Source organism: Pelmatolapia mariae, linkage group LG14, assembly GCF_036321145.2.
Source record: "Pelmatolapia mariae isolate MD_Pm_ZW linkage group LG14, Pm_UMD_F_2, whole genome shotgun sequence".
In the NCBI taxonomy this organism is placed as follows: Eukaryota; Metazoa; Chordata; class Actinopteri; order Cichliformes; family Cichlidae; genus Pelmatolapia; species Pelmatolapia mariae.
The window spans coordinates 15,373,537-15,395,947 of NC_086239.1; the positions used below are offsets into that span (position 1 = coordinate 15,373,537).

The window sequence follows — 22,411 nt, forward strand, 5'->3', positions numbered from 1 at the left end:
ATGGTGGAAACAGCACAGACTCCCGTGTGTGTGTGTGTGTGTATGTATGTGTGTGTGTGTGTGTGTGTGTGTGTGTGTGTGTGTGTGTGTGTGTGTGTGTGTGTGACTGTCCACATCTTGATATCTGTCTAAATTCAGGATCGCTGTGTGAAACTCTTTGCGTCGCCATTCATGCATGTCTGCAGACGTTCCTGTGTGCGTGTATGTGTGTGTGTTCGTGCACTCGGTGGAGGTGACCTATGCAGGAAAGACGGGGAGGGGGAGAGTGCCTATTTACATTGGCAGCTGCACAAGGGGAAATGAACTGACTTCAAAGCGGGCGTGCTGCTGAATTGTAAAGCGAGCTAGGGAGTCCTCAATGCATGAGCTGGCAGACAAGCTCTGAAAACACACAGACATTCCCAGAGCTCACTCTCGGCTCCACCGTCATATTTGCTCCACGACACTGGACACATTCGTGTGTAATCTGTGTGTGTGAGACAGAGAATATGGGTTCACTATCGCCCCTGTAAAACATTGTAAATATACAGGAAATCTGCACATTTTGGTTACTTTAGTGCATATATTGTGATGGACGTTATTACCAGCTGAGGCCTGTTAAAGTGTGAGTGTTTGAGCCCATTTCCTCAGCGTAAGTACAATGTGTGAGGAGTAAAAAGTGCTGCACTACATCTGCAGTAGTTTAGGATGTGTTGAGGCGCTTTTGTGGTAAAATGTGGCAATGTCCTTAAATCTTCACTTCAAAATGCAGATGATGGTGAGCAACATTGCACTGGGAAAAATCCATTGTAGTGTTGAGGAAGAGAAGCTGGAATTAAAGCAAGTGCTGCAGCTGAAATCCATTAACTTAAAACGATTTTAGCTTAATTTGGGGAGAAAAAATGTAGCACTTGCTTCAAGGGATCTCGAAAAACAAAGTTTTTCTTTTCCTTTTTTATAACCACTCCTCTGACATCAGATTAAAAATATTTCAGCGCTACGGAAAGCATGAATGAGGTGAGATGGAGTGATTGAAAACAGCAAATTAATTCTGGTGCCTCTCCTCGCAGCCTGCAAACACCCCCTAATACCTGCTTGTGTGTGTGTGTGTGTGTGTGTGTGTGTGTGAGACAGGCATGCTGCAGAGACGGCCCACCATTGAGGACTTTGTGGACGCGCTCGTGTCTGAGCTCAACCCAAACTTTGAGACCTTCATCATGGACTCTGAGAGTTGAAGGCCAGTTTTGGCTGCAAGGAAACGAACTTTATGAGGCAAAGATTGAGAGAACGCTGGAGAAATCAAAGACATGCCATCATATTTCATGGTCACTGTTTCTAAAGATCTTCATGTTTTCTGCAAATGAACATAATGTATATTTAATATATTCGACATGTTCTCTTGCTGCACACAGTTAAAAAGTTAAAGAACCCTGAAACTGTTGTAAAACCTTTTTTTTTTTTTTTACCATTTAAACTTTAAAAAGTTTAACACTTTAAACTTTTGAAAGAATGAATAACAAAATGCAATCATTTTCACAGTTTATACCCCCAAAAGATTGTTCTGAGCTTGTGTAACAGCAGAACATTGTTTTGTTTTGGTTTTTTCCTGATCAAATCAGCATGAGGAAGAATACTTAATCCGTTCTTCCTGTCATGTGGACATTGTTTAGGCTTTAAATTAATACCGCTCCATCTGTTTTGTCTGTCAGGAGTTTGGGGAGGGGTGAAAAAGAAGAGCTTCAGCTTGTGAGTTTTTTACAGCACAATAGGAAAGATTTGGTCAGTTCTTATCATATTATTCATAAAAGCTGCTGCAACAGTATAAATCACAAAGCCACACAGTCTCTGGAAGTTTAAGAAGTTGTGCATATTTACAAAAACGCTTCAGAGTCTGCTCCACAGAGGCTGTTTGCATCTGTTCCAACAGTTTCACACTGTAGTCGTCAGCTGGGCTCTGACTGCAGCTGCCTTTGCTTGCCTTGTGCCAGCTCCGAGATGCAGATTCACGTCGCTGTTGAAAGTGTAAACACGCCATCAGACAGGCGGAGCCTGAGCGAGCTGGGTGGCTCGAACCACACAGAGGCTGCAACACTGTGATTTGACAGTTATGTGGATGTGATGTCTCTCCAACATTGCTTTGCTTTCAGATCTATTTCCAATTAAACCTGAAGCAAATTATATCAGCAGAGATTAAATGTAACTTAAGTGCAGCCCCAGTATTAATGTTAGTGTAATTTTAGGCATCAAAACAGGTTGACTTGTCACACTGAGTGCTACGCTGCCTGTACAGATGGCTTTGGAAGAAACATGATGTTTAGATGAAATCATTCTTTAGTGATTTTTTTTTTTCCCGTGGTGATCAGCTGTCATATTTATAAAATGCTTGTTTGTTTGTTTTTTAATTAGAAGAATAGATGGCAATATTCACTTACCTGTTCATCTGCTGGTTAACACAAAAATCGAATGAGCCAGTTTCTTGGCAGCACTGCATTTAGACTGGATCCTGCTGAAGTTCAAACTGAGCATCAGGATGGGAAATAAAGGTGAGTTATGTGACTTTGGACTGATTTACAGAGACTGGTCTGACAAGAAAAATATCCAGTGAGTGGCAGCTCTCTGGATGAAAATGCCTTGATGATGTCAGAGGAGACCGAGTTGATAGGAAGGCAACAAGTAACTGTTCGCTCATTCAGAGATGCTCATCTGCATACTTTGTAACAACACGGGAACTTTGAAACATATGGACTACAGAAGACCACACCAGGTGACACTCATCAGCTAAGAACAGGACACTGAGGCTACAGTTCGCATTGGGATCACCAAAATTACATAATAAACTAGAAAATGTTGCCTGGTCTGATGAGTACTGATTCTTCAGCAACATTCAGTTCAGTTTTAATTATACTGCCCCAAATTACAACAACAGTCACCTCGAGGCCCTTTATATTAAAAGGTAGACCCTACAATAATACAACAGAGAAAAACCCAACAATCATGACTCCCTATGAGCAAACACTTTGGTGTAAGTGGAAAGGAAAAAATCCCTTTTAATAGGAAGAATACTTTAGAAGAACCAGGCTGAGGGAGGGGCGGCCATCAGCTGCAACCAGTTGGGGTGAACAAAGGAAGACAGAACAAAAGATGTGCTATGAAAGGGAACCAGAGATTAACAAGTAATGATTCAATGCAGAGAAGTCTATTATTACATGAGTGAGTGACTGATTCAAAGCAGCGCAGTACTTAACTATGAGTTTGTGGTTATTGATTAAAAAAAAAAAGACCTCAGAACTTCATCCATATGACTGACTTTTTAATTTCATTAAAGAATTTTTACATTTAACAAAAAATAAAAATGAAGACAGAATGTATGTAAACATGTTCAAGTGGTTTATTTACAAAAATGGCACATGGAAGTGACCAAATACAACCATCGTCATAACTGGGTGCATGGGAGGGGGACATACATGATGCCTATCTATGTTACAAAAATATTGACCTATTTACTATCTTACAGTATCTACAACACATTTATCACTTAGACATTCCTCATCTTAACTTGTTCCATATTATCAAGATTGTCTTCAATGTGCAACATAATCACTTTTGACACTTTTTGTCACACTTCAAACTTTACAACTTTACACACAAAAGCTTCATAACACCAGCTGCTAAATGAGCGGTACAGTTTTTTTTGTTTGTTTGTTTGTTCTCTTACACATGAAGATGCAAGACATTCTCGATGCAGAGCAGAGGCTCATTTTGATTCACTGCGCTCCGCAGTAATAGGTCAGTACTCCTCGACATTTGAACTTCATATGATTTTTACCTTCTGGGTCAACGAATTCACAGTCTCTATGCTTTTGTTTGCATGTAAGCACATATTCTGGTAGATGGAGGGCTCTGAAGTGGGCAGAGTGGCCACACTGGTTGTCTGGGTGTATGTAGTGGTGGTTGCAGTGGGGTTTTTTTTTTTGTGTGTGTGTGTTTGATGGGGGTGGACTAGTGAGAAATCCGAGACAGGATCCGGCCACGGCTGTTGTCGAGTCCAGGGTGGTTCAAGGGTGGAACACAAGCCAAAGAAATCTATGTCATCCTGGAAAGAGAGCAGGAAGAGGAATGCAGACACGCAGCGATTAGTAACGTATCTACCCTCGCCCAGCCAAGAACCTGACTTAAAACAGGACAGTCTTGTCTACATCAAAGAACTTTGTTTACCAGCTGCTCCTCATGGACACAGAGTCGCGTCCAAGGCTATAAAAAGGCAAGCCGTGAGTTTGAGAGCAGTTGATGAACAGCTTCTAACTCTCAGCAGGGATTATGGGATTTATTTCATACCGAGTCTGTGTTTTAAATCATGGGAGAGGCCATGTGATTTTTTTCTTTGCACAAGCAAGTGAGTTAATACACCAATAAAACATGAAGAATTTAATTTTTTTAACCAATTAAAAAAAAAAGTCTGTATCAGTGTTTCTGGTTTGTTCTCTGAAAGAGGAGTTGAGCTAATATTGCCTTACCTTCCTGAATCGGTACATCTGTCACAGCTTCACTGCAGCTCCGTGAGCTCCTCTCAGGGGATTTGTCCCTCAACCCGCACCTTTCCCCCTCATCGTCCTCTTCTCCCACCACCCCAGGTCCTTCTGCAGGTTCATCAAAATACTCAGCCCTACAGATGGCCTCGGGATGTCCTTCCAGCTCCTCGTCCATGTTTGCATTTCTGGGAACCATAATTAAGAAAATTGTAGTTAATATCATCCCAAATCTGTCAGCAGCCACACCCTGTGGCTTCTGTGTGCTGTCAGCACTTCAAAGGTGTCATTTAAATTGTATCTGCAACACCTCGCTGAAACACCTGAAAATAGAACGTTGGGCCTGAGGCGGTAAAGCAGAAGGGTACCAGTTTTGCAGCTGACTAGCCTACTCTGAAGCTCCACCCACCTGATTATCAGACATTCTGTTTGCAAGGGACAACCAATCAGTAGAAAGGTTAACGAGAGAGTAGCTAAAAGACTTGTTTTGAACTGTGAATCATGCACATTTAGTCTGGTAGAGAATAAAGACTAAAAATGCAGAGCTGGACATGAGGTTTAATGTTGAATTTAGTCATTAGCCACTCAGCAGAGCCAAGTAGTGCAAACACTGCAGGTTCTTAGTCATTTCTGTCTGTGCTGACAAATGTTTGGATAAAGGTGTTAACCAAAACCAGCATGTTATCATAAGCTTTAATGTAATGCAAGTAATATGGAGTTACTCAGCAGCAGCATCTTAACCTCAGCTAGTTGCTCTTTGTACTGTAAAAAAAAACCAAAACAAAAAACTTCTCTCTTAAATATCAGTTGTATTTTTTTATCCTCACCCTTCACTGAGACTCATCTGGGACTGGAAAGGACTGTTACCCTGGCTGCGGCCCAGACTGCAGCTCTCATCGCAGCACAGAGACGGGATTAGATGGACGGGACCTGAACAGCACACACAGGGACACAACTTTACACAAACAGAAATTCACCCAGCGTTTGTAGTCATTGTCTGTCGATTTTAGTGCAAAATCCCTTTGATGTGAACCACAGCCTACCACAGGTGTGTCCGGGGCCCAGGTGACACTGGCAGCAAGGTCTCTGTGGAAAGTCATGGAGCCAGCGGGCGTCCAGGCAGGAGAGCTCTGCTCCGCGGTAAGGACAGTCCTGAGACCTCAGAGAAGCTGCTGAGGAAACACACACAGACGACAGATTAAGTAATGACTGTGAAACTTTTATAACAGCATTATTACCTCGAATGAGAACTACCAAATAAAAGGTGGGACTTTTAAGACTAATTACAGAAACCAGTGTGGTACAGCTTTGCTCGTATTATGACTTCTGTCAGGTGAAATCCTTCCAGCTCCAACCGTAGTGTTTATCTACTAAATTTACATGCTCTCTTATGCGTTGGGAAATGCCTTACAACCCTCGGGTCCATAAGACCAATTAAAATTCCTTTGTATAATTAAAAAAAACAACTGTTAGCATTTCGCTTGAGTGAAGGGCGGGGTGCGTGTTTCTACTGGCTGAAACTACTGATGAAATAATTAACTCACTTTACATCACACAAGTATGAAAACCCAAAAAAAACAATACACAACTGGTACCTCCTTGGTAACTTCTACCGCACTCTTTGTTTGGAGCAAGCACAGCAAGGGAAACGTGATGTCATTAATTCTTTGCCTGGGGACATTTCACATATTGAGGCATTTTTGGACTCAAGAATGCCGCAAATATGCAACATCAGGGTTTGATAAAGCTCAACACTGCACCCTGTTCTTACAGTTAAAAGGAGCAATGGCATGTTCATACAGCTGCCTTATTTACAGCTATAGAGTCCCTTCATATGCAGAATATTTCTTTGTTCTTTTTCCAGGTTGGATTGCATACATCTTTAATGACTTTCAAAACCAGGAATTGGGTGCACAAGTTTGAATTTAAATCCATTCAAATGAGTTGCTTTCCTGGTACGGCCCTGGCTTTTACCATAGTTCACAGCTTAATGTTCGCCTGCTTTATCCCAAAACCAGTTCTGATGTGCGTTTGGAATCATTGTCCTGTTCAAACACCCAACTGTGCCCAAGTCTTAAATGTGTAGCTGTTTATTTGAGGTAAAGCTGAAGCTACCACTATTATGCTTGACAGTTTATACAGTGTTCTTTAGTTTGAAACCCTCACCTTTACTCCTCCAAACATATCTCTTGTCATTGTGGCCAAACAGCTCAATCTTTGTCTCATCTGACAATAAAACCTTTCCCTAGAAGACTTGTCCATGTGGGCAGCTGAAAACTTCAGAAGAGCATGAGGATCTACTCGTACAGTTATTTGAACTGATGATCTTAAAACCTGCAGTTGTTTAGAAATACCTCAAAGAGACCTTCCCTACTTGTCTAAATCTTAGATCTTCACCGAGTTCCTTGGACTTTCCCATTGTTCTGAATATTGGTCAATCCACTGAGTGCTATCAAGTAAATCCTTTTTATGCGGGCAAACAGAAACTACCAAAAATCCAAAATAATTTCAAACTTGTACATCCAAGTCTTGTTTTTTTTAAATCATTAAAGATGTATGCTGTGCAACTGGAAAAAGAACAGTGCAAAATAACCATAAATAGCCCAAAATAACCATGACATTCATGCCCAGAAGGGGTGTGTAAACCTCTGATTACGTTGTGTAAGGACTACAGACTCCAGCTTCCACATAGCTGCCCTCTCGGCACGTCTTAAAGCACACGTTTGAGATAACATATCGCCATCTTATCTACACTGTTTGATGTTGTATAACTAAGTACGTTTTGGAACACTGATGAGCTTTCCTTTGTTTTTGGAAAGCTTGACTAGAGTACATATCGAACTAGAAATTTTACTGTGCCCTGAAAGTTCAGCACCTGATGCAGGCGTTCAAAGTCCAATGCTTGCTGTGTTGTCAAGGTGCATGAAAACGTTCTTGCACTAAAACTTTAATCTTACTTTACACATCTGCCACAACCACGCTCATTAAGTTCCAGCTCTTATTCCGATGGTTCTTTTGGGCACAAGAAAATGTGAAACATGCGGCTTCAGAGCATCGGGACTCACCGCTGGGCTTCTTCTCCAGCAGCTGCCTCTTGCAGTAGATGACACACAGAACGAGCAGGGCCAGCAGCACTGTAGCAAGAGCGCTGCAGATGACCGCAGCCAGAGCCATGTCCCGTGGACTGGTCACTACCGAGGGCAGCGGCACCAGATTCACACGCCCGCTGCCTGTCGAGGAAATGGAAAGGAGAGAAATGTGAAGTACAGTTTACCAGCTAGGTATCAGACACAAAAAAGGGTTAAAACAACGACGACAAAAATGAGGATAATACTTTTTGCTTAAAAGAGTTCTCAGCCAATCAACTTCTATTTGCCTCAAGTCAGTAATCTCCATGCTAATGCAAAAAGTAGAGTTCAAAGAGAAGAGACTGCATGTTAAATTCTTTTATCTGCCTCTGCCTCATACTCTGCAGAAGATGATTTACAGTTGTTTCCCCCCCTCTACCCTCAGGCTGCCCTAACAGCTTTTAAATCAAGAGGCGGACATACTGGTCACATAGGAGTGTGTATGTGGCAGAGGGAAAGCTTAATGTTGTGTCACTGAGTGTGTGAGCGTGGCATTACAGTCCTCCTTCCTGAGGGGAAATGTGATGTCAGTGTGTGTACCCACCTTCGTGACCTTTAACACAAAGACAAAAACTCATATGGATAGGGCAGGCTTACAAAGAATGCAGCTCAAGTTCCCACACATGCAGAACATCAGCGTATAATGTGGATTAATGCTGTTTGGAAAAAAAATTGGCTCCTGCTATGTATAATTATCCTTCTCAACACCCCACAGATATAGATAAAATACAGGCTCCATGTAAACTAAGAGCAGCTAGACTGAAAACTTCTATGTGTTTTCTAACGCTGTTTAAAGCTGCTTTATGTGGCATTTTTGGCCACTTTGTGCAAACATGGAAGCAAACAATAGACACTTAGCTGTAGCATTAGCATACACTTAACAGTAACGTGTCAGTTTTGAAGCTTTTTATTTTGCCCTTTTGCCGACTCCCAAGCAAAAATGTCTGTCTGCTTACCTGCTGAGTGTCCCTGTATTTTCTCAACTAGTTGCTACACACAGTCGACTACCAAAGCAGGAAAGTAAAGTCATTGCTAACATTTTGGCTAATGCTAAGTGAATGACCAGACAATGTTGATCCTTGACCAACATTATTCTGATGATGTAGGAACAACACCAACACAGGGATATTAGATCGTACATGTGAAACAAGCAATTTGAGCTCCATTTTTCTCTCTGTGAGCCACGTTCCTCCTGATTGGCTGCCACAAATAAACAATAATTTGAACAGGGAGGTGGGTGGGGCTGCTGTGCCAGAAATGACCAAATTAGGCATATCAACACTCTGACATCATACAGAGCAAAGAGTAGAAAAAACTGTCAAAAACCAAGCGTGTAGAGGAGTCTGAAGCTTTCTTTTGCAACTTTCTGAAATTATTTGAAACTTTAGCCTTATTAGCAGATAAAAATATGTCTGCTTTAGGATTTATACTTTGATAGAGAAACAAACAAACAAACAAAAATTGCAAAACAAACTTAAAATTTAGTTTTAAATGTTGAACTCTTATGTGTGTTATTTATCCCAAATGTTAATCACACAAGGTTGCCGAGGATATTTGATTTGGCAGATTTTTAAACACAGTAGTTTTTAAACCTGATTTGCAACACATAATAAAAACAAGTTTGCTGCACCTTTTCTTTCTAAACGCTGTTTGTTTGTTTGTTTTTTTAGGGTTAGGCAACATTTTTTCTTAACCCATGTAAATTTACCAGGGTTATAAAACTAAGCACGTCTGCAGCAGCACGTTCTCAATCCTCTCCAGATTTTAATCACAGCAATACACAGAAACAGTGTGGCACAGACATCCTGAGTGATGAGATATCAGGAGACAGGGTAACATGTATAGCATGTAAGCTGCACGTCTCCACATTAGTCTGCAGCTTTAAGAAGACGTGAACAAAAAAACAAAAGCAGCGTGTTTGGAAGAAACTTATCTCCGAGACCACGTGCAACTAGCTTAGCATTACTGTCTCTGATCATCATGGATGCAAAGCAGACTGAAAAGTATGGCAAATATAATGAATGACATTTGTTTGAGAAAACTTCGCTGTTTGCTTTCAGTATATTAATCATAAAGACAGCTGGTTTGAGCCTTTTCACTTCCAAGAGCTCTTTGTTATGCAATGTAAACATTTAACTTCGTGGAGGGTTTTTTTTTTTTCTTTAATGCAGACAGATAGGGGATAGGGGTATTTTAACATTCCTTTAAAAAAAGCGGGTGGGGGGGGGGAGACCAACTAAAAATAATAATAATAACCAAGCGGAGTTACAATACTCAGTTTGACCTAGGGGACAGAGTAAAGGATACGTTTGAGATAAGCACAGAAAAGAACATAATGTCAGAAACGTGACTTATTGCTTGTTACTAAAAATGTAAAATACTGCAGTTTGGCGAAGAGCAGCAACAGACATCAAGGCACGCTACAGAATTTGCACCTTATTTAGGGGATTTTGTGCCTAAAGACTTTGTGTGAAGTGAAGCATTCAATCCTGCTCCGGCATCAATAAACACTAAATGACAGCGGAGACGAATGGGATAACACATCCCAGTAAAATTTACACACTTGACTATTTACATTATATTCCATGTTTTGTGATTTTTTTTTGTTTAAATATGCAACTGAGGCACTATTTATGTAATTTCTCATTTGCAGACTTTTACAAAATAGACATTTGAACAGTGGTTACAGCTGGATTCAAAGTTCATGTTACCTGATGGATTCAAAGGTTTTCATCGAGAGGGTATTTGGAAGGAAATAGTTTTTTTACCTGGAAAAAAAGTCTAAATAGATGTGCATCTTCAAAGTGCATATTATTATTTTTTCCTAATCTAATCATTATTGCCATGAAAGACACTGAGCTGATTACTTACAGTAAGACCATTTGTTTATATCTGGCCAGTTTTCTAAAACGGTGGTTTTAATATGCAAATAAGGAGCCAGACTTTGAATGTGACCTCAAACAATAGCTCTTCAGGCTTTCTGAAGTTTTCTTTGGACATTGGCTGCTTTTTCAGTTACGTTTACTCATGTTCAGTCCACTCCTTGTACCTGACCATTTTCAGAGGCTTGTTTTATTTCTGTTTGTTAAGCCACCTAATGCTGACCTGTGAATCATTCAAGCACCTAATTCAAGGCATGAACCAGCCTTGTGCCAATACATAACAAACAACTTGGCAAAGAACGTTACTTGTTACTGCTGACCTGTGGCAAAAACACAATTTGTTCCAGTTTCTTTAGCTGAATCTGTGAAAAATGCGAATGACAGCACAGTTTGAGGGACAAACGGAAATCTACAGCAGATCCAAAAGCCGTACCCTTAAGAAATACAAAACAAATCTAGCAAAGGCCTCACGCAGGACCTGAGTTATACATCTGTCCCTTCAGTTGATCATCTACTGTTCACTGAAGCTTTATCAGAAATGACCGCAGTGGCCGTCAAGAAATGGTTTGGGACTACATTTCAGCCCTCAGATTTTAATCTAATGTGCAGTACCATCTAGAAAGAACCTGATTGACAACAGCTTCATTTTTTCAATATGGCAATGATCCTAAACACACTGCAAACACCTTTTTCCCAAAATTTCCTATCAAAATATAAAGAAATGAGGGGTAGCTCAAGACTTTTGCACAGTACTATATGCCATTTGTAAAATATATATTCCTCACCCCACACTGACACTGACAAGCTGAAATATCAGCATGTTTGTGTTTTGTGAGACTTATGCCAATAATCTCTCTGTACTGTATCTGACGTCTGACCGTTATGTTTAAACTCTGCCTTCATTGTCATGGTCAAATTCAGCTCATCCGAAGCGAGCATCACAAGCCAGCCTGTTATCGGAGACGCAGCAGCTGCAGCAAACACAGACCAACACTGGTCCATTGAAGAGAGCTCACCTGCTGATATTATCTGCATACAAACCAGACCAATAAACCACAGCCTTTCATAGCCTGCTGACTTTATGGAATGCCACAAAGTCCAAATAAAAGAAGCACTTCTTTACACCTCTGAAGGCTCTTTGACCGTCTATGAACACTATTTTAAGAGCTTCTTTAGTAGAGCTGAACAAAAGTTTTGGAGTATTTAATTGGGAGCTGTCAAAACGCCTGAATGCTTTTATAATGGAGCTCTATCAAAGTCTAAACATGTTATGTGGTATAAAATTTAAGGTGGAGCAATATGCTAATGACATATATCTATAAGCTCTGTTTTTTTCTCTAACATTATGAATTTCTAAATAGGACTGCCATCACAATGGATGTCACTCCTGTCAGCTTAGAACAGAAAACTGAGGCTACATGCAATTACCAGCATTGAAGAAGACCGAGACTCATCAGACAGGGCGGCATTTGCCCAATTTCTGCTGCAACATTCAGATGGTAGGGTCAGAATCTGGAGTAAACAACATGAAAGCATCCATCCACTCTCCCTTGAATCGACAGATCAGGCTGCTGGTGGTGTAATAGTTCAGGGATATTTCCTTGACATACTTAAGCACTAGCTGAGCATTGCTTAAACACCACAGCCTACTAAAGTATTCTTGCTGACCATGTCTATCCCCTTAGGTCCACAGTGTACCCATCTTTTGATGGCTGCTTCACCACAAAGCTCGAATCATCTCAAACTGGTTTCTTGAACATGACACTGAGCTCACTGTACTCAGATGTCCTCCACAGTCACCAGATCTCAATCTAATACAGCACCTTTGTGATGTGTCTAATGGGAGATTCCCATCATGGATGTGCAGCTCAGAAATCTGTAGCAACTGTGTGATGCTGTCACGTCAACATGGACCAAAATCTGTTTCCTGCACCTTGTTGAATCTGTGCCACAAAGGCTTACGGCTGTTCTGAAGGCAAAAGAGGGACCAGCCTGTTATTAGCAAGCTGTACCTATTAAAGTGGCAAGTGAGTGTGTGTAGTAGCACTATCAGGAAGTAGTAATATTATCACAGTTTTTCCAACCTGCCTCAAATATACCTAATAATATAACTGTGGTTTATAGCTGACGGCACTGTTTCTCTGTTCTCTGAACAAAAATAAGGATCAAATTCCCATCTGACTCGCTCTAAATCCTTTCTGACACTGTAATAAATGTGATACCGGGACAAGCCACAAAGAGCAGGTAGCATTCCTTCAACAAGTGTGTGTATGTGTGCGCGCGTGCACACATATCTGTCTGCACGCCCGTGTGTTATTTAGTCTCTGAGATCTACCGTGACAGTGAAGAACTTCAGCAGATGAAACGCATTAAAGAGGCTGAAGGGAATCCATAAAACACAACCTCATTTTTAACTCAGCTCCAAGAAGCCACTGGGGGAGGTGGGGGTGGGGGGCATAAAAGAAAAAGGGAGGAGAAGAAAGGAGGGGTTTGAGATTTACAGTCCGCCACAGACGGCAGCATACCTCCCCTGCACAGCTGCACCTTTACCCCCACCACCACCAGCCCCCGGGCCCAGTGTGGCCTATTAGAATGATCTGCCCTTTAAGTTTTCACCACCCTGCTCAAGATAACACTGGAGGTGGAGGTGGAGGGAGAAGGGAGGGGGGGAGATTTTCAAACATTTGGAAATGTTCCACTGAGAGTCTCTGTAGGAGCTAACTACCAACTATGTTCTCAGACACAATGGCCATTTTGTTTCACGGGGGCTGCACTATTATCAAAACGGGGAGCTGCGCAGATGGACGAACGTGCAGACGGGGAGGGGGGCTGTCCCAAGGCCAGCGCTCATTACACGCGCTACACCGACAGAAATACAAAGATGAAAAACCCAACCGGGAGCGGACGATCCGATGAAGCGACTCTTTTTTTATACCTGGGGCTCGTGCGCAAAGTTTAAAAAAGTTTTTCTGTTTTTTTTTCCTTTTTAAGAGTTTTCCCAGAGCTGTGCTCATTTATTTGACACAGGGGTGTTAACTCTGGCTTGAACAGCCCCGATGTTCTTGTTGCCAAAAAAAAAGCCTTGTTGGAAACAGCTGCCGTATCCTCCGCCATCAGGAAGTCACACTCAATTACCAAAAGGTATAAGTTCACTCGCCTATTGGTTTTATGTGGAAACGTGAAATCATAAGGTTGCACTTAACTACTTACAAAGGCCAGAAGAAAGAAGTTAACTGGATCTGCAGCCTACAGGAATGCATGCCCACAATGCTTTGTGAATGCATCAGAGCACACCTCCTTGTTTTTTTTGTTTTTTTTTTGCATAATGGAAATAAATTATGCTGCTCGAAGCGGCACACTCCTGTGGACATGTTTACTTTGGTGCTGGGACAAAGACAAAGAACATTAGGGTCGTTTTTAGGAATGCCGTTGGGTTTTTGTTTAAGGAAGTTTGCGCATTTAATCCAAACAGATTTTTTTTTAAATGAGTGACATGCTCTGAACTAATATAATCCACTGTTGGCAAATCCACTATTATGCTACTCAGCTTTTCAAGTGCTCAGCTTGTAAATCCAAGCATTTATTTGCACATATAGCGTAGCTGGCAGGCTCAGCGAGGGCTGGTGAATGAAATATGGCTGCGGTGCTGGTTACTCCACTACCGTGTGCTGGCATGTGCGTGCCCGGCACTTTTTTTTGGTTCCAGCAGCAGTTTGGCAAGGAGTTCAAAAGTTTGTCATGGAGGGTGATGTTTGCTTTTGGACTATTGTATCCCTGTTGTTTCATGTTAAAACATCATCTATTGTGAGTTAGGAATGAATGGGGTGTGTTCATGAGAACAGTGGACAAAATCTCTCACTCATGTTAGTCCAACTGTTAGAAGAGGTCAGAGAAAGCAAAGGTGCTTACAGTTGGGCTCATAAGGAGGTGGAGGGTCTCCACAAGGTATGCACTCCATGTCCTGGAAACCGCTTAGTTTTGTCTTCCTGTAATATCTGTGCAAGACACAAAATCACATGTTTGTTAACCAAAACAGATGCCATTAATGTGTAGGGTTTCGTAAAACTGACCAGTAAGATGCGTCCTCTCACCCTGGCAGGCAGTCGCCACACACGGCGTTGCTCGTGGTGGAGCAGTTGCCCTTCTGGAAGCGGTTGATCAGTCCACAGTCCAGGCAGGGTTTGCACTTCTGCAGGCTCCGGTCCTCTTTGAAGCGACTGCTCCGACAGGGCACACACCGGGCATCCTCTCCATAACCAAAGCCACATTCCTGGAAGGATTAATGGGAGAAATACACCGGCTAAGAGGTGGGGTTGTTGGTTTGGGGTGATGTGCAGCTGGTGAAAAGAGGGCTTGAATGCGGACTACCGGGGGTCTGGAATTAAAGAACGATCTTGGCTAGCGGGATCAGACAAGAACAGTGGCCTGCCTCTTTTGAGAGTCCATCTTACACTGGCAATAAGCTCCCTGACTCTGTCAGTATGAATGAGTAGCCTTCCGCTGCAAGACCCAGAAAGGCCATGCATTTGAATAATAAAGGCTGGAGGGGACACCCACTGTTGTATTATTGCAGGTTTATTGCTGCGTTTGTGTGGGACTCCCACTCCAAGCAGACTCAGTGAGTGTCCCGTTGATTGAGAGGCCAGCAAAGCAAAGGAAACGCTTCAGGAAGGGGGCAAGGATTATGGAGAGGTATATGGAGAAAACAAGATGAATACTCTTTTTGTGTTCAGCAATTGAAAGTGCACATAAAAAGCACAGCTTCCTTCAACTGTGTGAATGATCTAATGCCTAAAAAAACCCTTTATTATCACCTGAGCGAAGCAAAAATAAGGATAATGTCAATTAAAAGATATGATTTTTATTATTTTATTGGTTGTGTGGAATTGAATGTGTATATTTTTTTGCTTGTGTGAGGGTTTTTTTAAGACTTTCCCAGTTTTTATATCAGCTGGCAAAGTAGAAACACAAAAGTCTTCAACATTTTAAAGCAACATTATAAAGTTTTCCTAAGGAGAAGCCAAAACTGTTTCAGTTCTTTCCCCTGTCTGTTTTTCTCCCTTTCTTTGTGTCACATCTCTAAAATGACTCTGCGAGACCTCAGTGACAAACTGACATTTCCATGACAGCTGACGTTACCCCGAGGGAATGACATCATACATCGATCATTCATTATCAGCTCCACAGCAGCTGCCCTCCTGTTATCCAGCATTACCACACTGAAATCTAAATCCAGGAAGATACACAGGGAGCGGTGGGGTGGGGTGCTCGTATATCATTAAAGTGAAGGTCAGCTTCAAACAGGGCTTCTCCCTTCTCTTCTCTCTTCACCCGTGTCCCGTTTCACCGGCCAGGCGTGCATTCCTGTTGGAATGTGGGATGAAGGTTTAGATATGATTGGGGGGGCGGGGAATTGGCGAAGCATGCTGGCAAGAAATAAAAATGGAGGCTGGAGCCTAAGATGTGATCTTGTGATGGCACCGCAGAGTCAGGACAGAAGACGAGGAATTTAGTGCTTCCAGCCAAACACATGTGAGCCTGACATTGAACCCCTGGGCAAGGCCTGGCCCGAGGTGGACCCATAAGGCTGGACTTCTGCAGCTGTTGCTGTGAACTCGCCATATAAGGCCTTACCCCTCTAGTCGTGCAGACCAGAAGAACCCAGGGAGGGGAGTGGATGTGGGTGACCGATGAGTGATAAAGAGGGGGGAAAGTCAGGATAAAGATTTGGCTGCCCACAATTGCACACCACGAGAGAGAGAGACACTTGAATCTGATCTTTAAGAACGCACAGCCAAGCCCGCTCGCGCAGTGGTTCTGTGACCCACTTCTTCATGAAGGAGGGGGCCCCGGGATGATTCGTTCTCGCTCAGCCCGGCACTGGCACGAGCTCTGTCCATGGGGCACCGCATGGCAGGAAGGGCTGATGCTACGAAAGACACAAGCAGGTCAGAGCACTGAAACAAAAGGAAAATGGAGCCAGTTCCTGCCCCTCTGATCAAGGAGCCGTCCCTTTCTTCCTTTATCCCCGCTAACAAAGCTCAACAAAGACCCAACTGAGATGTGTTCAGCAGCTAAAGGAAAGCCTGCACTCTGATGCGGAAATCTGTGATGACGGGAGTTATTATTTACGCAAAAAGGGCAACATAACAAACAGTCTGTTAAAACATTTTTGAGTGCATCAAGGCGATACGCTGAGATGAGAGAAATCATCTGGGGAGAAAACTATTTGAACTGTAGTGTGCAAAAAGACAGGAAAAAAGCCCAACGAAAACGAATAAACCTCGAAGCGTGGCTGCTCCCATAGTTTTGCATGAAGTTCTCTTATGCCTTTTTTCACCTGAAAACACGTAGAAAAACTGATGCTTAACATCCCGTTTCCCTGCCCTATCTCCTGATCTACTTTGGGCGAGACTGCCAAGCACAACACAGCACTGTAGTGTGGGGAGAGAAGGCGGTGGTGGTGGGGGTGTGCTGGCTGGGACCTGAAGCAAGTTCAGACGCACAGATATTTCTGAGATTAAGAGGGAATCACAAGGGGGCGGGGAGGCCCTGCCAGTCATCTGATCCGGGGGATGAAACACGACGAAAAACAACAGCGTGCTACTTGAAAGAGGAGTTTTGTGCGGGACATAACGCGCTCTCTTTGATTCTGTTTAAACTCTACTACAGCCTGGCTTGTTTAAACACAACGATCACTGTGATTTTGACACTTCTGCTGCCTGTTGCTCCCTCTCTTTAGCCGGTGCCACCCAGAAGTCCTTTGTCCTAGAAGTGTGGCCGGAGGAAATGCTACACTCTCCCTTACATTCTACAAGATGCTGACATGCCAAAGTTGTGTTCCTGCCTCGCTTTTTTTATGCCCCCGGCAATCTTCCAGCATGCACTGGAAGGCGATTTACGCCTTCACCTTCATGCTTGATGCAACACAGCTTAACTAAGTAACCTCCTATAATGAAACCTAAAGTGAAGTATGTCAGGGAGAGCTGGTTTTAATTGATGCTCCCTCTGTATGGGTGGTTCTTTTAGCAACAGTTAGCGTGGAGGAGCTAATTGATGTTTGTCAGCCAGCCTCAGAGCGGCTTCCAGAGGCAAACTTCCAGAGCAAACTGGGCCACATTCCTCTGGGATCTCTATGGCAGCTGCACAGAGGGACTCCAAAAGTTTTTTGCTTCCCTCTCGACAGTCAGGCTAGCCTTTAAGAATACAGACAGATTGTCTGAGCTCAGATCACAAAGTTGTTTCTCTGGGAAACTTTCTCCTAGAGCAAGGCCCAGGTTTCCATTTTGAGTCGGCATCCCGCTACCTTCAGAGAAAGAATGAGGCAGCCAATTATTAACCAGGACCCCAGGGTGGCTAGCGGCATTCATGCCCGTCGACGCTGCAGGGGAACACGAGGACTACTGAAGCGTATCAGCAACCACAGAGTGCATGTCTGTGTGCACTGAGATTAAAGGCGACCCAGACTTAAATGCATGTGTGCAACAGATGTCAAGGGGGGGTGATACAGAGTTTTTCGTCAGTGCTAAAAGATGTTTTGAAGTGTAAAGTCACCCGAAAGTCAGTTTAGCAGATGTTTTATGTGCAGTATAATCTTCACTTTAAGAGCTTTTCATGTTTTTTTACTGCAGCAAATCCTGCAGTCTGGAAGTTTTCATTTTTGCTTTCGACAGTTCACTGTCAAATATACGTTTTTATTAATAATTGTACTGCTTTTTAATCAATCAAACAGCACAAAGACAAAAGTGTTAGAGAAATTACCCTTCAAAGAGGACCTATTTTTTTGGAGTCTATTAGAGTAGCTTTGAATGATTCACAATTCAAAATAACTCAAAATAATCAGTCATGTAGCCCCTCAGTACTCCTGTTGTATGAAATAAGCCGTTTTAGCTTGCCTTTCCCTCACCTTCCTTCTGATTGGCCGCTGCATGCAAACAGTGGGTTTTAACAGCAGGTAGGTGGGGACTTGGTGTTCAAAGAAATGAGAAACTTTGGTTTAATTATCTCAGCTTTTTTACTGCATCGTACCAGCGCACGGGGGGGTGGGGGGTATATGCAAGGTTTTACTGTGTTCCACTATCATTATTAAATCAAACTCATTAATTCAGTTACTCACTTTTACATCACTGCCTACACTTGCAGAAGTAGGTAGGCACATAGCTGCTGCCAGAGAGGAAAGCCTCTGCTTACCAGCCTTAACTGACACTAAAGAGGCCTGTTTGTACAAAGCGAGCGCGCGCGCACACACACACACACACACACAAACCTGTGGGTAAGGTGGTGGAAAAAATTGTATTCCCAGTCGAAAGAGCAGCAAGCTTAGGCATGGCTGCCTTCAAACAGTAAAGACAATAAGTTGGACGGGGCGCAATGGGGGGAAAAACAATGGAAGCCATTCAGCTGCAGAAGGTCAAAAGTATGGGTGTGACTGATTAAAGAAGGGTCGGTGTTCTACAAAAGCTAATAACAGCTTGGCTGTTTTTGTGCATGAAAGACAGGAAGTAATAAATAATGTCTGTTCCCTGGAAAAGATACGCTTTTCTAAACAGTGATGTCCATTCTTTTCATAAACCAACAGTTTTTCCCCCACAAATCCAGCCAACTTTGTTCAGCTCAGGGAAACTGACTCGGCTGACCTGTTATGGATTACAACACTCTCCATTTCTTAAATAAACTGAGGCACACACTGCTTTTGGGGAAAACGCTCTTGTGGACAAATCAAAAAAGTTTAGACTAAATCCAACCTTTGAAAGCTCCTGTCCTGCATCACACTGCTTGCAGGGTTTGCAGTTTCCAAAGCGGTCCTTGTACTCCTGCTCTCGGCATTCTCTGGTCTGCTCTTCGGCTCTTGCGTGAATCTGAATGAGAGACAATCATTTGGAGAAAGTTAGAAGATTCCTGCATTTCATCCAGAACAGATAAAGCAGTCTGATTCCATAATCATTTATGGAGGCCGCCCTCCCTTCCCTTCAAACCCTGGGACTCCTGTTTGAAAATAAGTCTCGATCCTACAGGGAAGAGATAAGATCGAACCTGAATGAGCCCTGTGGGAAAACTGTAAAGCTTCAGCAGCAGAATCTAAGTCAAAAGCAACAATGCAGTGAATGCTAAGCCCAGAGACAGTGGTTGACAATCTCTTCAGCAAGGATTTTACTGATCCCACAGGTTGAGTCGCCTAGTTAACGCATATGCAGTGTATCTGCCGTTTTTCACTTTTGCAGAATATATACAAACTGCGCATGCTGAAAGCATTTGGCTCACGTGTCATCCAGCTTCCCTTGCACACATTGCAACAGACAAGACATGCATAGCAAAATTATCCATTTTAAGTTTGTGCAAAATTAAAAAAAAAAAAAAAAACTTACCAGAGATGAATACAGGACATGCAACGTTAGCACAAGTGAGAAGGTGTTCTGAAGCATCCTAACCATTTTGATGGGCCGCTCAGAGCTTGAAGCTGAAACAACAAAAACAGCAATCAGACAAGTGAGTGTGCACAAGTATGTTATTATACACTTATAGACCCTAAAAAAAAAGAAAAGAAAAAAGTGCAAAGTCTATCAGGAAGAAATGCTGGTTGGGTAAAATCATCTGAGACTAAACAACACAATGATGTGATTTGATTCTTCTCCACCCAATGCAAGCAAGCTCAGGGTTAAACTTTTAAACTGCACTGATTTGTTGAAGGTTTGTTAAATGCAAATTTGCTGGGCGGACAAACCTTACCCACCAAAAACACAAAACACTTTTATTGGGTATTTAAGTGAAAATTAGTTCACAAAGAAACCAGATATGCCAGCACGAAGGGAGGGAGGGAGGAAACCCGTTTAATATCATATCATAAAAACATGGAAGTTGTGCGTTTGAATATGCAAACACCAATATAGCTCAAGCTCATTGTAAATAAGTAGCCTATAAAACTATACAGACAGTGTGTGAGTAAAGATTAAAATTCCTTTATGTGGAAAACTGTTAAAAACAATCTCAGAGAGCATCCACAGCTTTGCAAAAGGGACGTGTCATTCTTCTTCTTCCTTTTCAAAGTGTGTAAATAAATAAATAAATAATGAAAACTAAATTTTGCAACCATAGACTGGATACTGGAGAATAAGTTCTCCAAATACGCGTGCACAGACTGCGAGTTTCAGTCGTCTCGTGCCTTTAAAGCGAGGTTTGTCCCGTCCTTTGGATACAGCAATCAAGGCTCGGTCTGTCGTTTATCTACGAGCGTCTAAAAGCGACATCAAAGCTCTTCTTACCTGCTACAAACGGGGCCTGCTGATTACAGAGTGTCGCTTAGAAGTCCAAAGCTGACCGGTGAGAGGTGTGGTGGGCTGTTTCCCGCACCGGTCCGCTCACCATGCCAGTGCTGCTGCTGCTGCTGCTCCAGCCCAGCACGGCTCGACTCCGAGCCGCTGCGGATCGAGGGCAGACCGAGATCAAAGGCGGAGAGAGAGGAAGGGAGGGAGGGAGAGGGGTTGGCTTTCTGGATACGAAGCGCGTGTATCTGATCTGTGATCAGCCTGTCTACATCAAAGACCCGGTCTCTCTCACACACACACAGACACCTGCACACCTACACTGCTCCACAGGCTGATCAGTAGTACCGTTTCCGTTCAGCTGGTTTCTATCGAGATGTTTTACAAACCCTCTGTCTGTGCGTGCTTTATTTGATGCCTTTGCTTTGCCCTTATGTGCTGGCCCGTGTGGTCCCACGGCCCCCTCTGACCTCACACGTTAAACTAGTTTAACGGAAAAGTTAAGACAGCAGTCTAGCAGACAATAAAGAGTTGTTTAGCCTGCCTGCTTTTCTCCTTCTAACTTGGTCACATTTATTTATTTGGTAAGCCCTCATCTCTGCTGCAGATTTTATGATGTCAGCGTGCTGCTTCACCATTGGCTGAGCCTGTGCTTAATCCATCTAATAGGAAGAGCAGAGTTCAGGGGATATACAGTGACTACTGCAGTAATTCAGTGTAAATATCGGCTCTTGAATCCTCTCTCTGATGTAAGATGAAGGTGTTAACGGTGAGTTCAGAGCTTTTGACGTAGCCTGTTATTTTCTTCATTGTCCTTCTTTTTTTCTCTCTCTTTTTAATACTGCTGGTTAATTTGTAAAAAGAGTGGCAACCAGAAGAAAACTGATTTTCCAAAGGCCACACTGAAACGAAAAGTTCGTATATCCACCTGAGGTAGAAAAAAGTGAGCAGTGTGCACACTGGTGTGTGTGTCTGAACCAAGGCAAAGACACAGAGGACAAAAGTTCAGCACTGCAGTAAAAGTGGCCAATTACTGTACATGTCTGGACACGCTGTGTATCGATTCCCGGAAGCTCACTGTGTGCTTTGCAAATGTTACTTTGAATGTTATATGTAATCCAATTTCTTCACGTAGTCTATGTGGCAGGTAAGTACTTTCTCTTGCAGTACTTTCCAAAAGTAAAAGTCTTTGACCTTGCAAAGGCTGAACTACGAAATAATTGCCAGAAAATTCTTCTTCTTTTTTTTTTTTTTTTTGAACAGTCTAACAGTTTTTTTTTAAAAAAATATCAGTTTGCATATGTGGTTTTTAATTTGTATCAGGGAGGTTTTGTTTTTTTTAAAAAAGAAGCATTTTTGTGCAATTTATTGCTTAAAAGTGTATTGTGTAATTTAAGGAGCTTGGAAAGACATCACAGACATATTGTGTAATTTCTTCAGGGTTTTCAATAAATCAAACTGATGATGCAGAGGTCTGAAAAACTCACAAAAACTCATGTATTAAATATGATGGACTTGGTGTTATTGGGTTACGTATTTGTCATGATGTCACATGTAGCAGTTTAAGTAGTAGTTTAATGTTAGCAGTCCCATGAAAATATTCTCATTTCTGTGATTCATGTTTTATGGCCTGTATT

The 22,411-nt window shown here is 42.5% G+C and overlaps 2 protein-coding genes across 3 annotated transcripts in view; one reads left to right on the forward strand and one right to left on the reverse strand.

The window, feature by feature from the left end:
• The window catches only part of LOC134640542 (mitochondrial intermediate peptidase-like), a 25,435-nt gene extending 22,601 nt beyond the window's left edge, over positions 1-2,834 (forward strand). Inside the window, exon 20 of the mRNA XM_063492419.1 lies at positions 1,114-2,834. Coding sequence (XP_063348489.1) covers positions 1,114-1,214 — 101 coding nt within the window. The 3' untranslated portion in view covers positions 1,215-2,834. The remainder of the gene's footprint in view (positions 1-1,113) is intronic.
• LOC134640543 (tumor necrosis factor receptor superfamily member 19-like) lies at positions 1,182-20,949 on the reverse strand. 2 transcript variants are annotated; one of them, XM_063492421.1, is made up of 10 exons: positions 20,775-20,949; positions 19,881-19,972; positions 19,260-19,373; positions 14,607-14,785; positions 14,425-14,510; positions 7,571-7,735; positions 5,549-5,674; positions 5,333-5,435; positions 4,494-4,693; positions 1,182-4,072 (listed from the first exon to the last, which is right to left on the reverse strand). In XM_063492421.1, the coding sequence occupies exons 2-10, from the start codon at positions 19,944-19,946 to the stop codon at positions 4,068-4,070; spliced, it is 1,044 nt and encodes a 347-aa protein (XP_063348491.1). In that variant the 5' UTR covers positions 19,947-19,972; positions 20,775-20,949; the 3' UTR covers positions 1,182-4,067. The 2 variants fall into 2 exon arrangements, with proteins under 2 accessions (XP_063348491.1, XP_063348490.1); XM_063492420.1 differs by having other exon boundaries at positions 5,549-5,677; positions 20,775-20,948.
• Between the last annotated feature and the right edge of the window lie 1,462 nt (positions 20,950-22,411).